The sequence below is a fragment of the Osmerus eperlanus genome, chromosome 8, assembly GCF_963692335.1.
Source record: "Osmerus eperlanus chromosome 8, fOsmEpe2.1, whole genome shotgun sequence".
In the NCBI taxonomy this organism is placed as follows: Eukaryota; Metazoa; Chordata; class Actinopteri; order Osmeriformes; family Osmeridae; genus Osmerus; species Osmerus eperlanus.
In genome coordinates, this window is record NC_085025.1 from 15,207,790 (window position 1) to 15,222,255 (window position 14,466).

The 14,466-nt window shown below is 46.1% G+C and overlaps 2 protein-coding genes across 4 annotated transcripts in view; one reads left to right on the top strand and one right to left on the bottom strand.

The window, feature by feature from the left end:
- Positions 1-4,187, bottom strand: part of hivep2a (HIVEP zinc finger 2a) — a 54,883-nt gene extending 50,696 nt beyond the window's left edge. The window contains exon 1 of one of the 2 annotated variants that reach the window (XM_062467788.1): positions 3,782-4,187. The gene's annotated coding sequence lies outside the window, so the exon portion shown is untranslated. Of the gene's footprint in view, positions 1-3,525; positions 3,584-3,781 lie in introns of those variants that run through there. The other variant, XM_062467790.1, reaches the window with a different exon arrangement.
- A 2,068-nt stretch (positions 4,188-6,255) lies between these two features.
- Positions 6,256-14,466, top strand: part of aig1 (androgen-induced 1 (H. sapiens)) — a 29,655-nt gene continuing 21,444 nt past the window's right edge. The window contains exons 1-2 of one of the 2 annotated variants that reach the window (XM_062467309.1): positions 6,256-6,341; positions 14,208-14,363. In XM_062467309.1, the coding sequence (XP_062323293.1) occupies positions 14,331-14,363 (33 nt within the window). In that variant the 5' untranslated portion in view covers positions 6,256-6,341; positions 14,208-14,330. Of the gene's footprint in view, positions 6,342-12,215; positions 12,475-14,207; positions 14,364-14,466 lie in introns of those variants that run through there. The other variant, XM_062467308.1, reaches the window with a different exon arrangement.

A 14,466-nucleotide genomic window follows, 5' to 3' on the forward strand; every position in this document is an offset into this window, starting at 1 on the left:
AAAGAGAGAGACTGCCTCTTTTAGAGAGCAGGAAGGGGGGAGGCCATGAGTGTTTCCTGTTGTGCTGCCTAGGCGAGCGGCAAGCATGGACGTCACACGGCGTTGCGATCTTGCGGGCACACACACAGACACCCAAAAGCACCGAGCCACAGACGGCAGAGGAAGCACTGTCAAATACCCAGAGGAGGACAGCGAGGTGGAGGAGGGGAAGAGGTGAGGGGTAGAGGAGGAGGCGAGAAAGGAGGAAATGAGCAAGACAAGGGGCAGGAGGAGGAGGAAGAGGGTCAAAGGGTGGAGTAGAGCGACAAGGGGAAAGGAGGGGAGGAGGTGAAACAGGTGGTGATAACCCGAAGGTTTGCTCCCTTCTCACTAAACTCCCCATGTTGCCTAAGCGATGTCACATCCCAATCGCACTAGGTCAAAGACTTCCGTTGTAGACAAGAGCGCCCCCGCTGGGCAGATTCTAACAGACTATCATTACACGTGACTGGGTAGGGGTACTGTACATCTCCCCCGGCCACCCACCGCCACAAACCCTGTGTTTAACACCGTGAACTAGTTATCTCTGATGGGTGACGAGTGCCTCTCTGTTTGCATGAATGTGTGTGTGGGTGGGTGCATATGTGTGTTTGTGTGTGCGAGCCAGTCAGCCACAATGCAGGATGAATTATTGAGGCATCCCTCTATCAAGGCCTCGGTCACAGGCCTCGTCTTACCAAAGGTACCGCTCTCAGTCCAGTACCAAGCAACTAGTCCAGCAGTACAACAGTACAATAGAGCATTGTATAACAACAGCTCCCCCAACCTTCAACATTCACAACAGTGACTATTTATCACAGTATGCATCTTAGTTTTGCAAATGTTTAGAACCTGAGTAAGTGTCACAACGGGGACCGCAGACTTCGAATCAGCTGGCGCGGTTTAGAGGTAGAGCTGGGTTAGGTTTTGGAATGGGTTAGGACTGGGTGAGGGTTGTGTCGGGGTTTGGTTAGGACTGGGTGAGGGTTGTGTAGGGGTTTGGTTAGGACTGGGTGAGGGTTGTGTAGGGGTTTGGTTAGCTGGAATAGCTAGCTATTTTTGGAATTTGAGGTTTACAGAGTGGGTGTGCACGTCAGTGACATCAGATGTGGGACACAGGTGTGTGTGTGTTTGGCTGTGCTAGTGAGTGTGTCGTTTTAAACAACAGTCACGCACCTCAGAGCAGAAAACATTTTGTATGTATACAACCGAACTACTAAAATCAAACTTCATTTGAACTAGTGTAGTACCTGTGTCTGTAGTGCAGTCGGTGATAATGATGTTGATTAGTTGATTCGGTGACACAAAGACAAACACATACATATCCCTAGAATTACAGTATACCCATGCCCGTGATGCAGCCAGTGATTAAGATGTTGATGATGATAGTACATGCTTTTGCTCTCTTAAGAATACCATAATATGTTCACATAAACACTCCTGTTTATAAACTAGCAATAAGGACCTTAGGAGTGTTGCATAATTAGTGCACTAGACAATAGTGTTAACACAGAATTACAGTTTTTCTTAATCAATTTGACACAATTACCAAATGTGTAATCTCATCACCCTAAAACATTACCGCAATTGGCCACTGTGGCTGTTGCTAGTTGTTCTAGTTAGATAGAATGTCTGTCCGATATGATGTAGAATGGTTATTCAAGTACAGCTAAATTAATACATGAATTTTATTTCAGCCTTCTAGCTAGCAAGTTAGCAGTCTTTTTTTCTTTTTATCGCGTCCAAACAATTTCACCCGCTTCACTACATGTGCCATATACCTCCACAATTTCAACTTCATATAGTGTGCAGTTCACAAGATAATTGAGACACAGAGAGACACATAGAGATTCCTGGCATTATAGTATGATAACCCTTTTACAAGCAATGTCATGAAGGGCTTCACAGATGCCCACCATCGATCAGAACCAATAATCAATCAAAACCCAATCCTACAGGAAACGGTTTACACAGTGTTATCCACAGACTTAGTCCCCAGGGTGTATCTCTGCTAGTTTCACTCTCTGTTCAAGTGAATTACAACAGTAACCTTCACTCAAAGACAAAGGTCTCGATTCAGGCTACCTATGCTGTGTGTGTGTGTGCTGCTTTGCCTGTGCGAGTGCTGCTTTGCGTGTGCGTGTGTGTGACTGCCCTACTAAGACACAGGGGGACAATAGATTACACAAGGCTGGAACATCATTAACCTGCTATGATCAACTGACCCATATGTACTGTTTATTTTTTGCACTCAATAATATATACTGTTTCTATCCAGTACTGGATACAGTCTCTACTGTTTACTAACTTAGCAATCTATTGTATATATTCACTACTCTATACCATTCCATTCAGTACTGTTTTGATTAATTACATTTAATACTTTGTGTGGCATACAATTTACAGAGTACTTTACGGAACATCTACTTGTCCTTCTGCTTGATCCTCCCCTCTCACCTCCATTCCTTCCTTCCCAATCCCTCTCCATCCTCCCTTCTCCTCTCCTACCTCTTCTCCACCCCTCTTTTCTTCTCTTTTCTCGTCTCCTCCTCCCGAGTGTCATCGGACCAGCCAGTGAGACAGATGGTGTGTAGGAGGATCTACTCACATGCCTACCTTCTCCGTGTCCAACTTCTAAAATAGTATCACTACTATATGTATCCCATAAAGCAGACACCTTTAACAGCAATTTACCATATACCAAACTATCAAGGCCCTAAACTATAGCCAGCATGTTTAACCTTGTTTTTACCGTGTTCCACCAATTGAGCCATCCACATGAGACAAAGATAACCTCACCAGATATCCTGCACTTGGCACACAGGAGCACATTGCCATGGAGATAATCTCTCTACCTATACGGAAGCAGACGGCGCTGGGGCACCGCCAGTGCTGATCGTGCCTTTGCAGTTAACGTGTAGAGAGCGCGGCTTAGCTGGTGTCTCTCATGCTGGCATGTAGCCACTGTGCCAACATAGGCTACAACAAATAGCAGGGGTTACCTAGCCTGAACTCGCAGACCAATATCTTAGCTACCTCTCCCATACATCCTCTAACACTAAACCACATAAACCACACCATAGTTAACACAAGCAGAAAAAGATGGAGCGGCCGACGCTTCTCCGTTACAAGTGGTTGTTTGAGTTTCAGCGCAATAAACAGAATAGCTAATGCGTTAGTCAATCAAGAGGCGTATTTAACGTTGGGGATGAATGAATAAAGCGGAAAATATTTTCCATCACAATAGTGGCGATCAGAGGAAAGAGGCGGGTGATCAGGAGAGCGGTCGGCGGCTGAGAACCCCCTCGGGTTGGGCCCCTTCTTGACGGAGAACACGTCATGGAACATTCCCGGAACGGGCCAGCGCACCACCCACCATCGCTCTCTTCGACACTCAAACGCACAGACGAACAAACCGAAAACATACGATAAACACAGAATTGCAGGTCAAGACAGTTCACAGGCATGGCACATAGAGCACACATAGACGTGTGGCTGTGGTCTTACGTTCTGTGCGAGATTGTGTGCTCCGGTGACAAAAAGAAATCCGACTTCCTCGCCGTGCACCCGGAGTGTGGGTTTATAGAGACACTTCGCTCGCTGCAGCGGCCGTGCAAATTCCTTGGGATATTACGCAACATTCCTAATCTGCATGCAAGCACTGGGTATTCCCCACATAGCTCTTCAGAAAGCTCCCGAAGACCAGACATTATTCTTTATAAAACAACCAACACCATCAAACACCAATCCTCGATTCACTTACCGTGTCACATTTAAAGCGCCGTGCGAGAAGCCGCGCACGATAATATTCCAGGGGGTGACAGCCGTACGTCAAGGCGCCTGACACTTCAGTAGTTGTCAGATAAACCCAAACATCAAAGTGTAAAAAGTCTGATAAAAATAAAAACACAAAAAATAGCAACTGCGCGATGACCTCTCCGTGCCGCACTGAAGCCTTGTGCAGCCGCTTCAGAACGAAAAGTTCTGTAAGAGTCAGTAAAAATGAATCGTCTTTGGACAGGATTTCTCTGTTATTCGGGACGCCCAAGATCATGTACTGAGAGGGAGGTTGCGATCAGGAGAAACACACATAGGGGTTATTCCAAGCACAGCTTCCCAGAATAGAATAGCAGAGAGAGAGAGAGAGAGCGCGCGAGACACGGGGAGAGAGAGAGAGTGAGAAAGGGATAGAGAGGGATAGAGGGCGAGCGAGTGTGTTTGTGTGACAGAGGGTGTTTGGTTCGTGACGTCATCGGATCCCCCAGCGCGTCCGAGGGAGAGGCCGTGGCCGCGGAGCGCGGCGGGGAGAGGGAACGGGAGAGACCGGTCGCTCTCAGACACCACCGCGGGTATCTCCGTGCGCGGGGATCTCCCACGGCGGCGCGCCCGGAGACGTGACATGCAAACAGACAGCTAAAGACTGTCAGGAGGAAGCGCAGTCGGTTGTGTCCGTTTCCGCTTGGGCTTGTAATTGACCCTAGTCTCTTTAACAATGTAGTATTTCTGAATTATGCAGGAGCATATTTCAGTTAATCATTTGTAGCCTAAAATGCATTATGCGGGAGGCACTCAATGAGATGCAACCATCTACAAAAGAAAGGCTAATATTAGTAGAAAGGCAATAAAGTAGGGTAAATGACCGGGGTAGTGCATAAGAAATCACATTCAGGCTTGAGTATGTATTGATATAAAGCCATTTTGGCTGCTAATAATAGGCTAGCATTTGTACCAAAGCAACTTTACCGATCAAACCTCTGTATGAAGCCCCAGCATTCTGTCGGTAAACATAGCATACTGATAACGTTACTGTTGGTGAGAGGATAATGGAGAAGAGTGTGAGAGCCCATAGTTTGCAGATGTGAATTATATTTACATTCAGCACATGCTTTTATCTAAGTGATGTTCAATGGTAGCCTACAGTGGAAAATCAAGGACCCGAATTTCAGACAGTATTTCGTGGTTCGTTCCCAGGAACGATCAAGTCTTCAGTATTTTAACCAGACACTAAGCAACAATAGAGCACAACGTTGAGCACAATGAGGAAATAACACTACTATTAGACAATACTTTGTCTAATAATTAGGCTACTAATACTAACACTCAGAGTCCAGTGTTATAACTACATGCAACATGGTTTAAAGCCAAGGACCTGTGAGACTAACCACCTCCACTCTCACGTGTAACAGGACAACAAGACTTATCAATGAAAGTGTCAATGGCCCAGGTACCATCTGAGGTTTTGTGTGTGTGTGTGTGTGTGTGTATGGTTGTGTATTGTGTTAAGTAGATTAGTGTCCCTGAGTCTCCTGTAAATAATAATCCCAATGACCTCATCAGCCATGACCTGGAGGTCTCCATGGAGACACACGGGTGTTCCCCAATAGAGGATCTCTATAATAATCCAGAAGGATGTTCCAATGGGCCCCTCCATTAGCTAAGTAGCCTCAGTCACTCAAAACATGTTGACACACACACACAGATCAAACTAGCTTCATCCAACATGGCGTCTGTCGATACACACCTGCAGTTCACCTAATCATGAAAAGCAAGGGAAGAGAGACACTGTCACAGCCATAATGTTTTTACATTAAGGTTGGGGGGCAGGTGTTCTTCTCAGGTACAATGTTCTACTCAGGTAATGTTCTAATGTCAGGTAGCCTACAGTGTTCTGGTAAAGTTCTAATGTCAGGTATAGTGTCACTTAGGTGATGTTCTCTCCTCAAGTACAACCTGAACCTTACTTAATGACAGTATGAGTCACATTAGCTTGAAATGATATTGTGATAATAGATGTTTTGTCACCTTACACAAAACATTTATTCTTTGCCTTGTTGTTTCTGATACCTTAAAACTGGAATGTGGTACACACTAACACAAGAATGTATATGGCTTTGTCTTGTCATTGTTTCTGACACTTTAAAACTGGAACAGAGTGACTCATGGTGATAAAACACACAATCTGTTTGTGTGAGTGTGTCATCAGGAGGCTTTGGAGTTCATGACTGCACTTGAGTCACATAACATAATCTCCCAGCACATACAGTATCTCAAAGTTGCATTTTTAAAAGTGTCAGTCTTCCTAGAACCCAAGCAGGCGAGGCCTGGTTATGAATGGAGTCAGATGGCTGAGCGGTTAGGGACTTGGGCTATTAATCAGAAGGTTTCCAGTTCGATTCCTGGCCGTGCAATATGGCGTTGTGTCCTTGGGCAAGGCACTTCACCCTGCTTGCCTCAGGAAATGTCCCTGTAATTACTGTAAGTCACTCTGGATAAGAGAGTCTGCTAAATGTAAATGAAACTGCCGAACCCACCTGGTTGCAAAGGTATGTTTTAAATCTCTTTTTTTAACCATTGTATTGTATTGTACTACACTGTTCAGTCTGGTAGTGTACATGTTTCATTTGTGCTATGTTGTTTGTCTATGTTTGTTGTTTGGAATCTTTGGATTCCTCTGTTGGGTCCCATTGAGAAACAGACTCTTGTGTTTATGGGCCCTCACCTGTAACGTACATGAAATTAATAGATGTCAAACAAAGGGAACAAATCAAAGTTGATCCTCTCTTTTGATGGTAAGGTAAATTCCAGACCGTAATCATTAATCTCAGCCACAATCTTCTCTCAATGCTGGTTGGTTGTACACTGGCTCTAATGCAACACCTCCTGTAGGTCATCAGACAAGCAACTTCCTGTTTCTTAGAGAATCGCTCAGGCCCACATCCTGTCTGTCCTGCCCCCGAGCATGCCCCTTAGTTCCTCATAGAAGCGACCCGCACACCACATACCGTACTCTGTGTGTGCATCAGTGCGTCACGTACACAAACACACCCACACACACACTAGCTGAAACACGCATGCACGTCCTAAAACAAACACACTCCTGCTCTGTGTAACCCAACCACACACACACACACATTCCCCCCGAGGCCCATGTCCCAGGGCTGCAGCGTAGCCTGTGTTAGACAAAGCCTATCTTGACAACTGATGTATTGCTAGTGCTTACTCACTCTGCCAAACCTCACCCTCCTCCCTCCCCACCCAGCTTCTCACTTCAACATAGTGTGGTTGCTATTGTACAGTGTTCTCTGACTAACCCTGCACAAACACACACACACACACTCAGGAATCCCAGATTCACCCTACCGTCGGCGGCAGGCTGCCAAGACGTTACATAAGATCAGTGAAGTCCCATATAAGACAAAGGTTGCATCGTCTAGGTGATAAAGCGCTAAAGCTCACCCTGCGACCAGCTATCTGTGCCTCCACAGCGGCCCTGGAAGAGGAAGCACTTCTCAGCTTCCCCTTTCCTCCCCCAGGTAGTAAAACAGACAGTTAAAGCGCCTTGGGCCCACCAGGCAGCACACATTAAACACAGTTCGTCAAATATATGCATATTCCAGTCACTGGGCACACAGACACAACAGTCCATGTTCAGTTTACATGAGGATCGGAAGGAGCCAGGCTGGCACGTAGACTAAATACGTGCAACACAATATGGGAACACGATACAGGCCTCGAACGTTTGGATTCGCTCCTGTCTTCCATGCCGTTTTGATCAAAGGGGCTGTCAGGTGTTAACCCTGTGTGTGCCTGAGTGTTTTTATGTGTCTTCCTTCATCGAGCATCCCCACACTTCTAGCGGTTCAACGTAATCACTGGGAACAGTGAGGTGACAGATACCCAGGTATGGCTGATTGAGCGTAGCTGCAGTTTAGCAGGGAGACACGGCCAGTCCCATGTGGCAAGAAAGCTTCTGCCTGCTGCACACAGCTACACCCGACCCCTGCTGTTCACACTGGGTACTGACCTATGTGCAGGTTAGATTGAGTATGCCATGTCCCTCCATCCGTTTATCCATCTGTTTATCAATCTTTTTCCATCTTTGATAGGGGAAGAGATGTAGACTGTCGGCAGGTATGTGTGTTCTAACTGGATTCTAACAGGTTCTGACCTGGGGAAGGTTAAACGGGGATCTTGACAGTCAAGATTTGACATCAGGACTGTACCTCTCCACTTCTCCCTTCTCGTCCCTTGTCCTCTCCTCTCTTCTTCATACTCTGCGCCCCTCTCCCTCTGAGTAACCACCACGTCTTCCTTCTTTCTCTCTCTTAAACACTTTCTCTTCCTTGGTCTCTCTCTCTCTCTCTCTCTCTCTCTCTCTCTCTCTCTCTCTCTCTCTCTCTCTCTCTCTCTCTCTCTCTCTCTCAGTCTCTCTCTCTCCTCCCCCTCAGGACACAGGGGCTCTTGTGCCCGGGCAAAGTTTTCCACTGTGGAACATTTGTGGGAGATGAAAAAAAAGGAGTGAGAGAAGAGAGACGAAAAAGAGAGCGGCCTCTGCCAGCTCCTCCTGGTCTCCTGGGACTGGACTGTTTGAAGTCTGCTTGATGGAGAGTGGTAAAACAGCCTGGCAGAGAGAGAGAGAGAGAGAGAGAGAGAGAAAGAGAGAGACAAAGAGACAGAGAGAGAGAAATATAAAGAAAAGCAGGAAGAGGCATTGCCGACGTTCCACAGCTTCTCTTCATTACCTTTGGATAAGAAAGGTAATTGTGTTTTACCTATTCTATCTTAAAGCAGTTGACCAATCATCACCCCCCTGTGCCCCCCCCCCCTCCCCCATCTACCCATCCGCTTCCTCAGATACAATTCCAGACTGAAACCTCATTCTGGTTAAGTTGCCAACCATAATTCTCAGCCTGGGATCTCTACCGGGTCTTCATGGTCCGATGGGGCAGGAGCATACAACAAGAAGGTTTTCCAACTATTCCTTTCTATTAAAGGTCTACGGTAACTTGCACAGGGAACAGAGCTTACGTAAACAAGCATTTTTTCTTTTTGGGGGGCCTAACCAGCCCCTTAACAGATAACACACACAAACACAGTCACACACCTCAACCCTTCATGATGTAAGATTCTGAGAAAGTGTGTCCTTGTGTGTTAAGGCTACTGTTTGTAGGCAGGCCGCGTTTGAACAAACAAGCAATTCTTTTCTCCATGTGGTTGCCTGTCATCAGCCATTATGCTACACAAACACTATCGTGGACATGTCTGTTGTACCATCATTGCAGACACACCCGTCCAATAAAGCTACAGGTTGTTACACACAGTTTCTACAGATACCTCTGTGTGTGTGTGTGAGTGATAAATCATACATACTGATCATACATATGATCACGGAACGGAGGTCAAACTGTGAATGCTAACCTGACACACTCAGCTAGACTGGTAGTACACCTGATGTCCAAGCATCACATTTGGCTCAACCCTCAATCCATCTGTCCATCCATCCAGTCATCTAACCCCCCCCCCCTGTCCCTCTACCCCCTACCACACACACACACTGCCCATCCCTCAATTTCCACTCTCTCTTTAGCCCACTGCCAAGGGGCGAGTTACGTAATCTCTCTCTCTCTCTGCGTCCTGTTTTAAATCTGGAAACACTCGCTGCGTCTCAGTAAACAAATAACAAACATTCCTCTTCATCAGGATATGAGTTGTGGCAGTGAAGATGATGATGAGGATGTGTGGTTGTGTGTGCGTGTGTGTATGTATGTGTGTATAGATGTCTTAATTACAGAGATGAGGACTGAGGTAATTCCGGTGGCTCTCTCCGGCAGGTGTGTCTTCTCATTCTCCCTTGTTAGATAGATTGCCTCAGCTTTGATGTTGGTAAACACACAAAAACACAGCCAGAATGTGTGTGTGTGTATGCTAGTCCAGGCATTAAACTGTATAGCTGGCCGGGTCCACACAGAGAGAGCCTTAATGAGGCTTGTACTGAGCTATTTATAGTCCCTCCTCATGACGTGCCAAGTCAAGCTCACTAAACAACCCTCTTTGTAATATGTTGTGTAAGATGTTGATAGGCAGCCCTGTTAGCTAGGCCTGTGTGTGTGTTAATGCCCTGCCAATCAAGCCAGGGATTATAGTGACCTCTCAACTAGCGGAGGATAAACTTTCATGTTGTGAGAGATGCTCTTCCAGACACACACACACACACAAACCTCACAAAATCACCCTTCTCTCATCTCCCTGCTTGTGACACTATTTAGACATGAAAGGCTGTTGGCAGCAATAGTGCCCTCTTATACAATGTTAAGACAGATTATCTAAATTGTATGTGTGTATGTGTGTGTGTGTATTTTATGTGTTTTATTTTGTGTGTTTTATAGTGTGACCCTTGACTAAATTGGGAAATGAAGATAGGATGCGAGGCCTGGACCTCCCTATACAACCCTGTCTGGGACTCTTGATAGGGTTAACCAGACATCAATCATCAGCTGTATTTTGGATATGGGAGGGCTTATCCACACTTTAGAGCATACAGGAAGGTTGACTAACAAACAGACAAACGGGGGATGAGGCAGGGAGACAAGGTCAAAAAGAGAGATACATGGAAACTGAGAGGGGCACGGAGATATACAAAGAAATGGGAGGACAGAGATAGACAGCAAAGAGAGAAAGAGAGACAGACACAGAGATTTGCTGGAAGACAGACAGACAGAAAGAGAGATTTAGACAGATAAGTAACGTGTGGCATGCTAGAGCCCTGGGTATGAATTCTACCCTCCCTCCTCTAGCCTGGGGTTTGGCACCCACCCCACTGCCTCCCCCCTCCAGAGCAGCTGACTCGGGGGAGGAACTGGGCTGGAACCCCTGTAATCGCTAGCCTTCCATCCTCATAATAGCTGAGATTGAAAGCACTTGTCTGTCTCTAAGAGGGATTTCACCAGGGTAAACCTCTTTGGCAGCCTTGTCGTAACATAATGCTGATTTGAGCAGAGCGCCACATGGCTGATCCCAGATAGGAAGGCCCAGAGCTGGGGGATAAAGACATCCCTCCAGCCCCAGAATAACCGGGATATTCCATAAACTCTTCAGGAATGTTCTCTTGAATGTTTACCTTAGTTGTAGATCATTTAGCTCATACAGGTCATAATCCTCTTGAAATATCTGTTTGTGTAACGGTGTTACTGTTGTAAAGATTCTTGTAAAGATGCTCCTGTTCCGGAATCATGTCTTTTTGTAGGCTATTTAATACTATTGTTTGAATTTAAAGTTAATACATTGTGAAGACAGTTTGAAGTACAGAAGTACAAATTGGGTTATTTTAATAGCCTACTGAACCTAAATAATACCTAAATAAATTATCTTTTAGATTCTATAACATGAAAAAGAAGTAGCCTATCGGAAGAAAAGTTATAGCCTGAATAAACATATTACAGTAGGCTTATATTCTGAACTCACATAGATAGTTTAAATATACAGCTCAGGTTTCTACTAAAAACTAACAACATGCAACGGGGCCGTTATAAACTGGAGTCGCAAAGAGACTATCAGTATTGCTGAACGCGAACAGTCTTATAAGTTAGCGTGAGACAAGGCCATAATCATAACATATATTGGGGGGGACACATCCCCAATATTCAAATCTGGTCAAAATGTCACCCCCCCCATTTTTTGATATACAAATATAAATGTCCTACGCTACGACAGGCAACCACGCACGCTGTCCGAAATTATCATAACATTTTTAATTCGTCCCCCCCAATGTTGACTGGCTACGGTCTTGGCTTGAGGTCAGCGGTAACCTATTCTGATTCAATAAATGAGACGCTGGGTGCACACATCAAATTGTGAACTGCGGCTGCAATATATATGGGATACATGCATTTAATTGCCTAGTTGATACTCCATATTCTGATATCTTATATTCAATATTCGGACACATCTCAAAATGTCCATAATTACATTATGTCATTTAGCAGACGCTCTTATCCAGAGCGACTTACAGTACAGGGACATTCCCCCCGAGGGAAGTAGGGTGAAATGCCTTGCCCAAGGACACAACGTCATTTTGTACGGCCGGGAATCGAACTGGCAACCTTCAGATTACCAGCCTGATTCCCTAACTGCTCAGCCACCTGACTCCCCATATTATGCGGTCAATGTCACCAGAGAGGGTGAGGAAGTGGGGGGGATTTATCAAACCTGAACATGGTGATGCCATAATCGTTATAGAGGGGCCGCTCACCTTATTTGTGCTTTGCAGCGCGCGGTCTTCTCGGAGTCTGCGAGACAGCTGCATTCCCTGTTTCTATGGCAACATCCTCCCTCCCCTTCTGCAAACTCCTCGCGCACATTTGCTACGCAACCCCCCCCCCCCCTCTCTCTTTCTCTCTGCTCTCTCTCTCTTCCCGGCAACCCCTGTTCTATCCGACGACCCCCACCCCCCTCCTCTCCCTCCACCGTGAGACCATTAACCGCATCAAGCCATAACGAAACAGCGGGAGAAAACAGGAAAAGAGGGGGCAAGGAAACATGGCGCTCATTCCGTCGCAGGTGCTGAGGGTTGCCATCCTTCTGTCATATTTCTCCATCCTCTGCAACTACAAGGCTATTGACATGCCTGCTCATCAAACGTATGGCGGGAGCTGGAAGTTTCTAACGTTCATTGACCTGGTAAGTGCGCATTGTTGTTGTCAAGTCCGGGTCCATTCAGGGATGCTATCGCTTATGCTATGGATGCTACGGGATCAGTAACCTACCTCCGGTTGATACCGCCAACCCCCGGTTCCTCAACGGGCCTGGAGTGCGCCTGTATGATGTCCGTTACGGATATGCAGCCTGTGAGGAATGCGTTTCATCCAGCATTGTTACGGATTGCTCGCATTTTTGGGCACGTGTTCCTTTTAAAGCTCACACTCATCCAAACACCCCCCTCCTCCTCTCTTCTCTTCTCTCCTGGCTGCTACTGATGCAAGCCGGTTTCTCTCTATTGTTCATGCAGTGTTGCCTGTAATCACACCATCAATCACAATTAGTTGTGCTGCAACCTCCTCGTGGGTACCGGATGATGTTATGAAGATAACTATATCTCGAGTTTAAATGAATCCCAAGTCAGATGAGCGAAAGACATATTGAAATTGGAAAACACATGTCAGCTCTACGTTCTCTTGGGTGCTGTCTCGTTCTCTTGTTCCATCATGTTTAATAGTTTCATCACATTTATACCTTAAACTGAATTTGGGGAACGTAGACAAATTGTCTCTCCCTCTTCAACAAGCCCTCAAATACACACACATACACTTGCACATACATACATACGCACACACACACATTTTCACAGCTCCTGCTGGTCTGTCAGTCTGTCAGCTTATGACTCATGTTTTCCCGTATTAGAAGGCCTTTTTCTGAAGCCTTTTTTTACTAGGGCCTTTTATTGCCACGGTGCTAAATGCAATAACGCCCATAAACTTGTTTTGTTACTGTCCATTACAACATCTAGCTTTTCACACAAAGCAACGAAGCATGACTGTGAGTGTGCGTGTGTGTCTGTTATTCCTTTTTGGCTTGATTTGAAATCCAGGCGCGGTCATAAAAATTCCAATTTGACACGGTCACCCCCAGAGTACAGTCCACTCCATTATATCCCTCTTCAACTCACCAGCCTCCACTCTCTTTTCAGCTTCTATCTATGAAGCGTCAACATTTGGGGGGGTCGGTCTTTCTTCAAGCCTCCTATGAGCTTGACTCTCTTTGGGAGGGTATTCCTGCAGCTTGTGTTGTTCTGGGTCAGGATTGTCTCTCTGGATACTGTCTCACTAGCCCACAGTCTCTGGGACTCTGGACTAGTGAAGCCAGTCCTTCAGTGACATACACACTCAATCAGGCACACGAATACACACACAAACACACACATGCCATGAGCTAAGCGGCACACTCTGTTTGTTCTCATGTATGCACCTTCATTATTAAGCAGGCAAGCCGGACCCCACACACAGTCATACACACACACACACACACACACACGCACACACTGTGTGGGGTGGCATCTGATAGCTGCTGTGCCAGAGCATGGCCCCCACTCCTCTCTGTTGGGTCACACAGGGAGTCATGTGATAGGAGAGAGGAGGTCTGTGTGTGTGTATGTGCTTGTATGTGTACTGTACATTTATGTGTGGAAGGGGGTTAGGTGATGGTGGGGGGGGGGGGGGGGGGAGTCATACAATCTGCAATACTGTATGCCAAAAAATATATGTCTAATGGGACTAGTCATCATGTCATGCATTCTACCATGCATTCCACACATTCTATAATAATGCTCATTATGCATTGTAAATGGTTTTTGGGGGGTTTGCATAATATACTTGAATAATATATTTGAACATGTGTTCCTCCCTCTGCTCCTGCAGGTGATCCAGGCTGTGTTCTTTGGTGTCTGTGTGCTGACCGACCTGTCCAGCCTGCTCACTAAAGGCAGTGAAAGCCAGGAGCAGGAGAGACAACTCCGCAAGCTGATTGGCCTACGAGACTGGATGATGTCCGTGCTGGCCTTCCCCGTCGGGGTGGTGGGTGAATCTTTCCTACCGTCCTGACTTCCTGTGTGACGAAACAGTAGTATGAATGTTTGCCATCCGTGTTGCTCTTGTGAGATTTGGCTGGTCTTGTCTG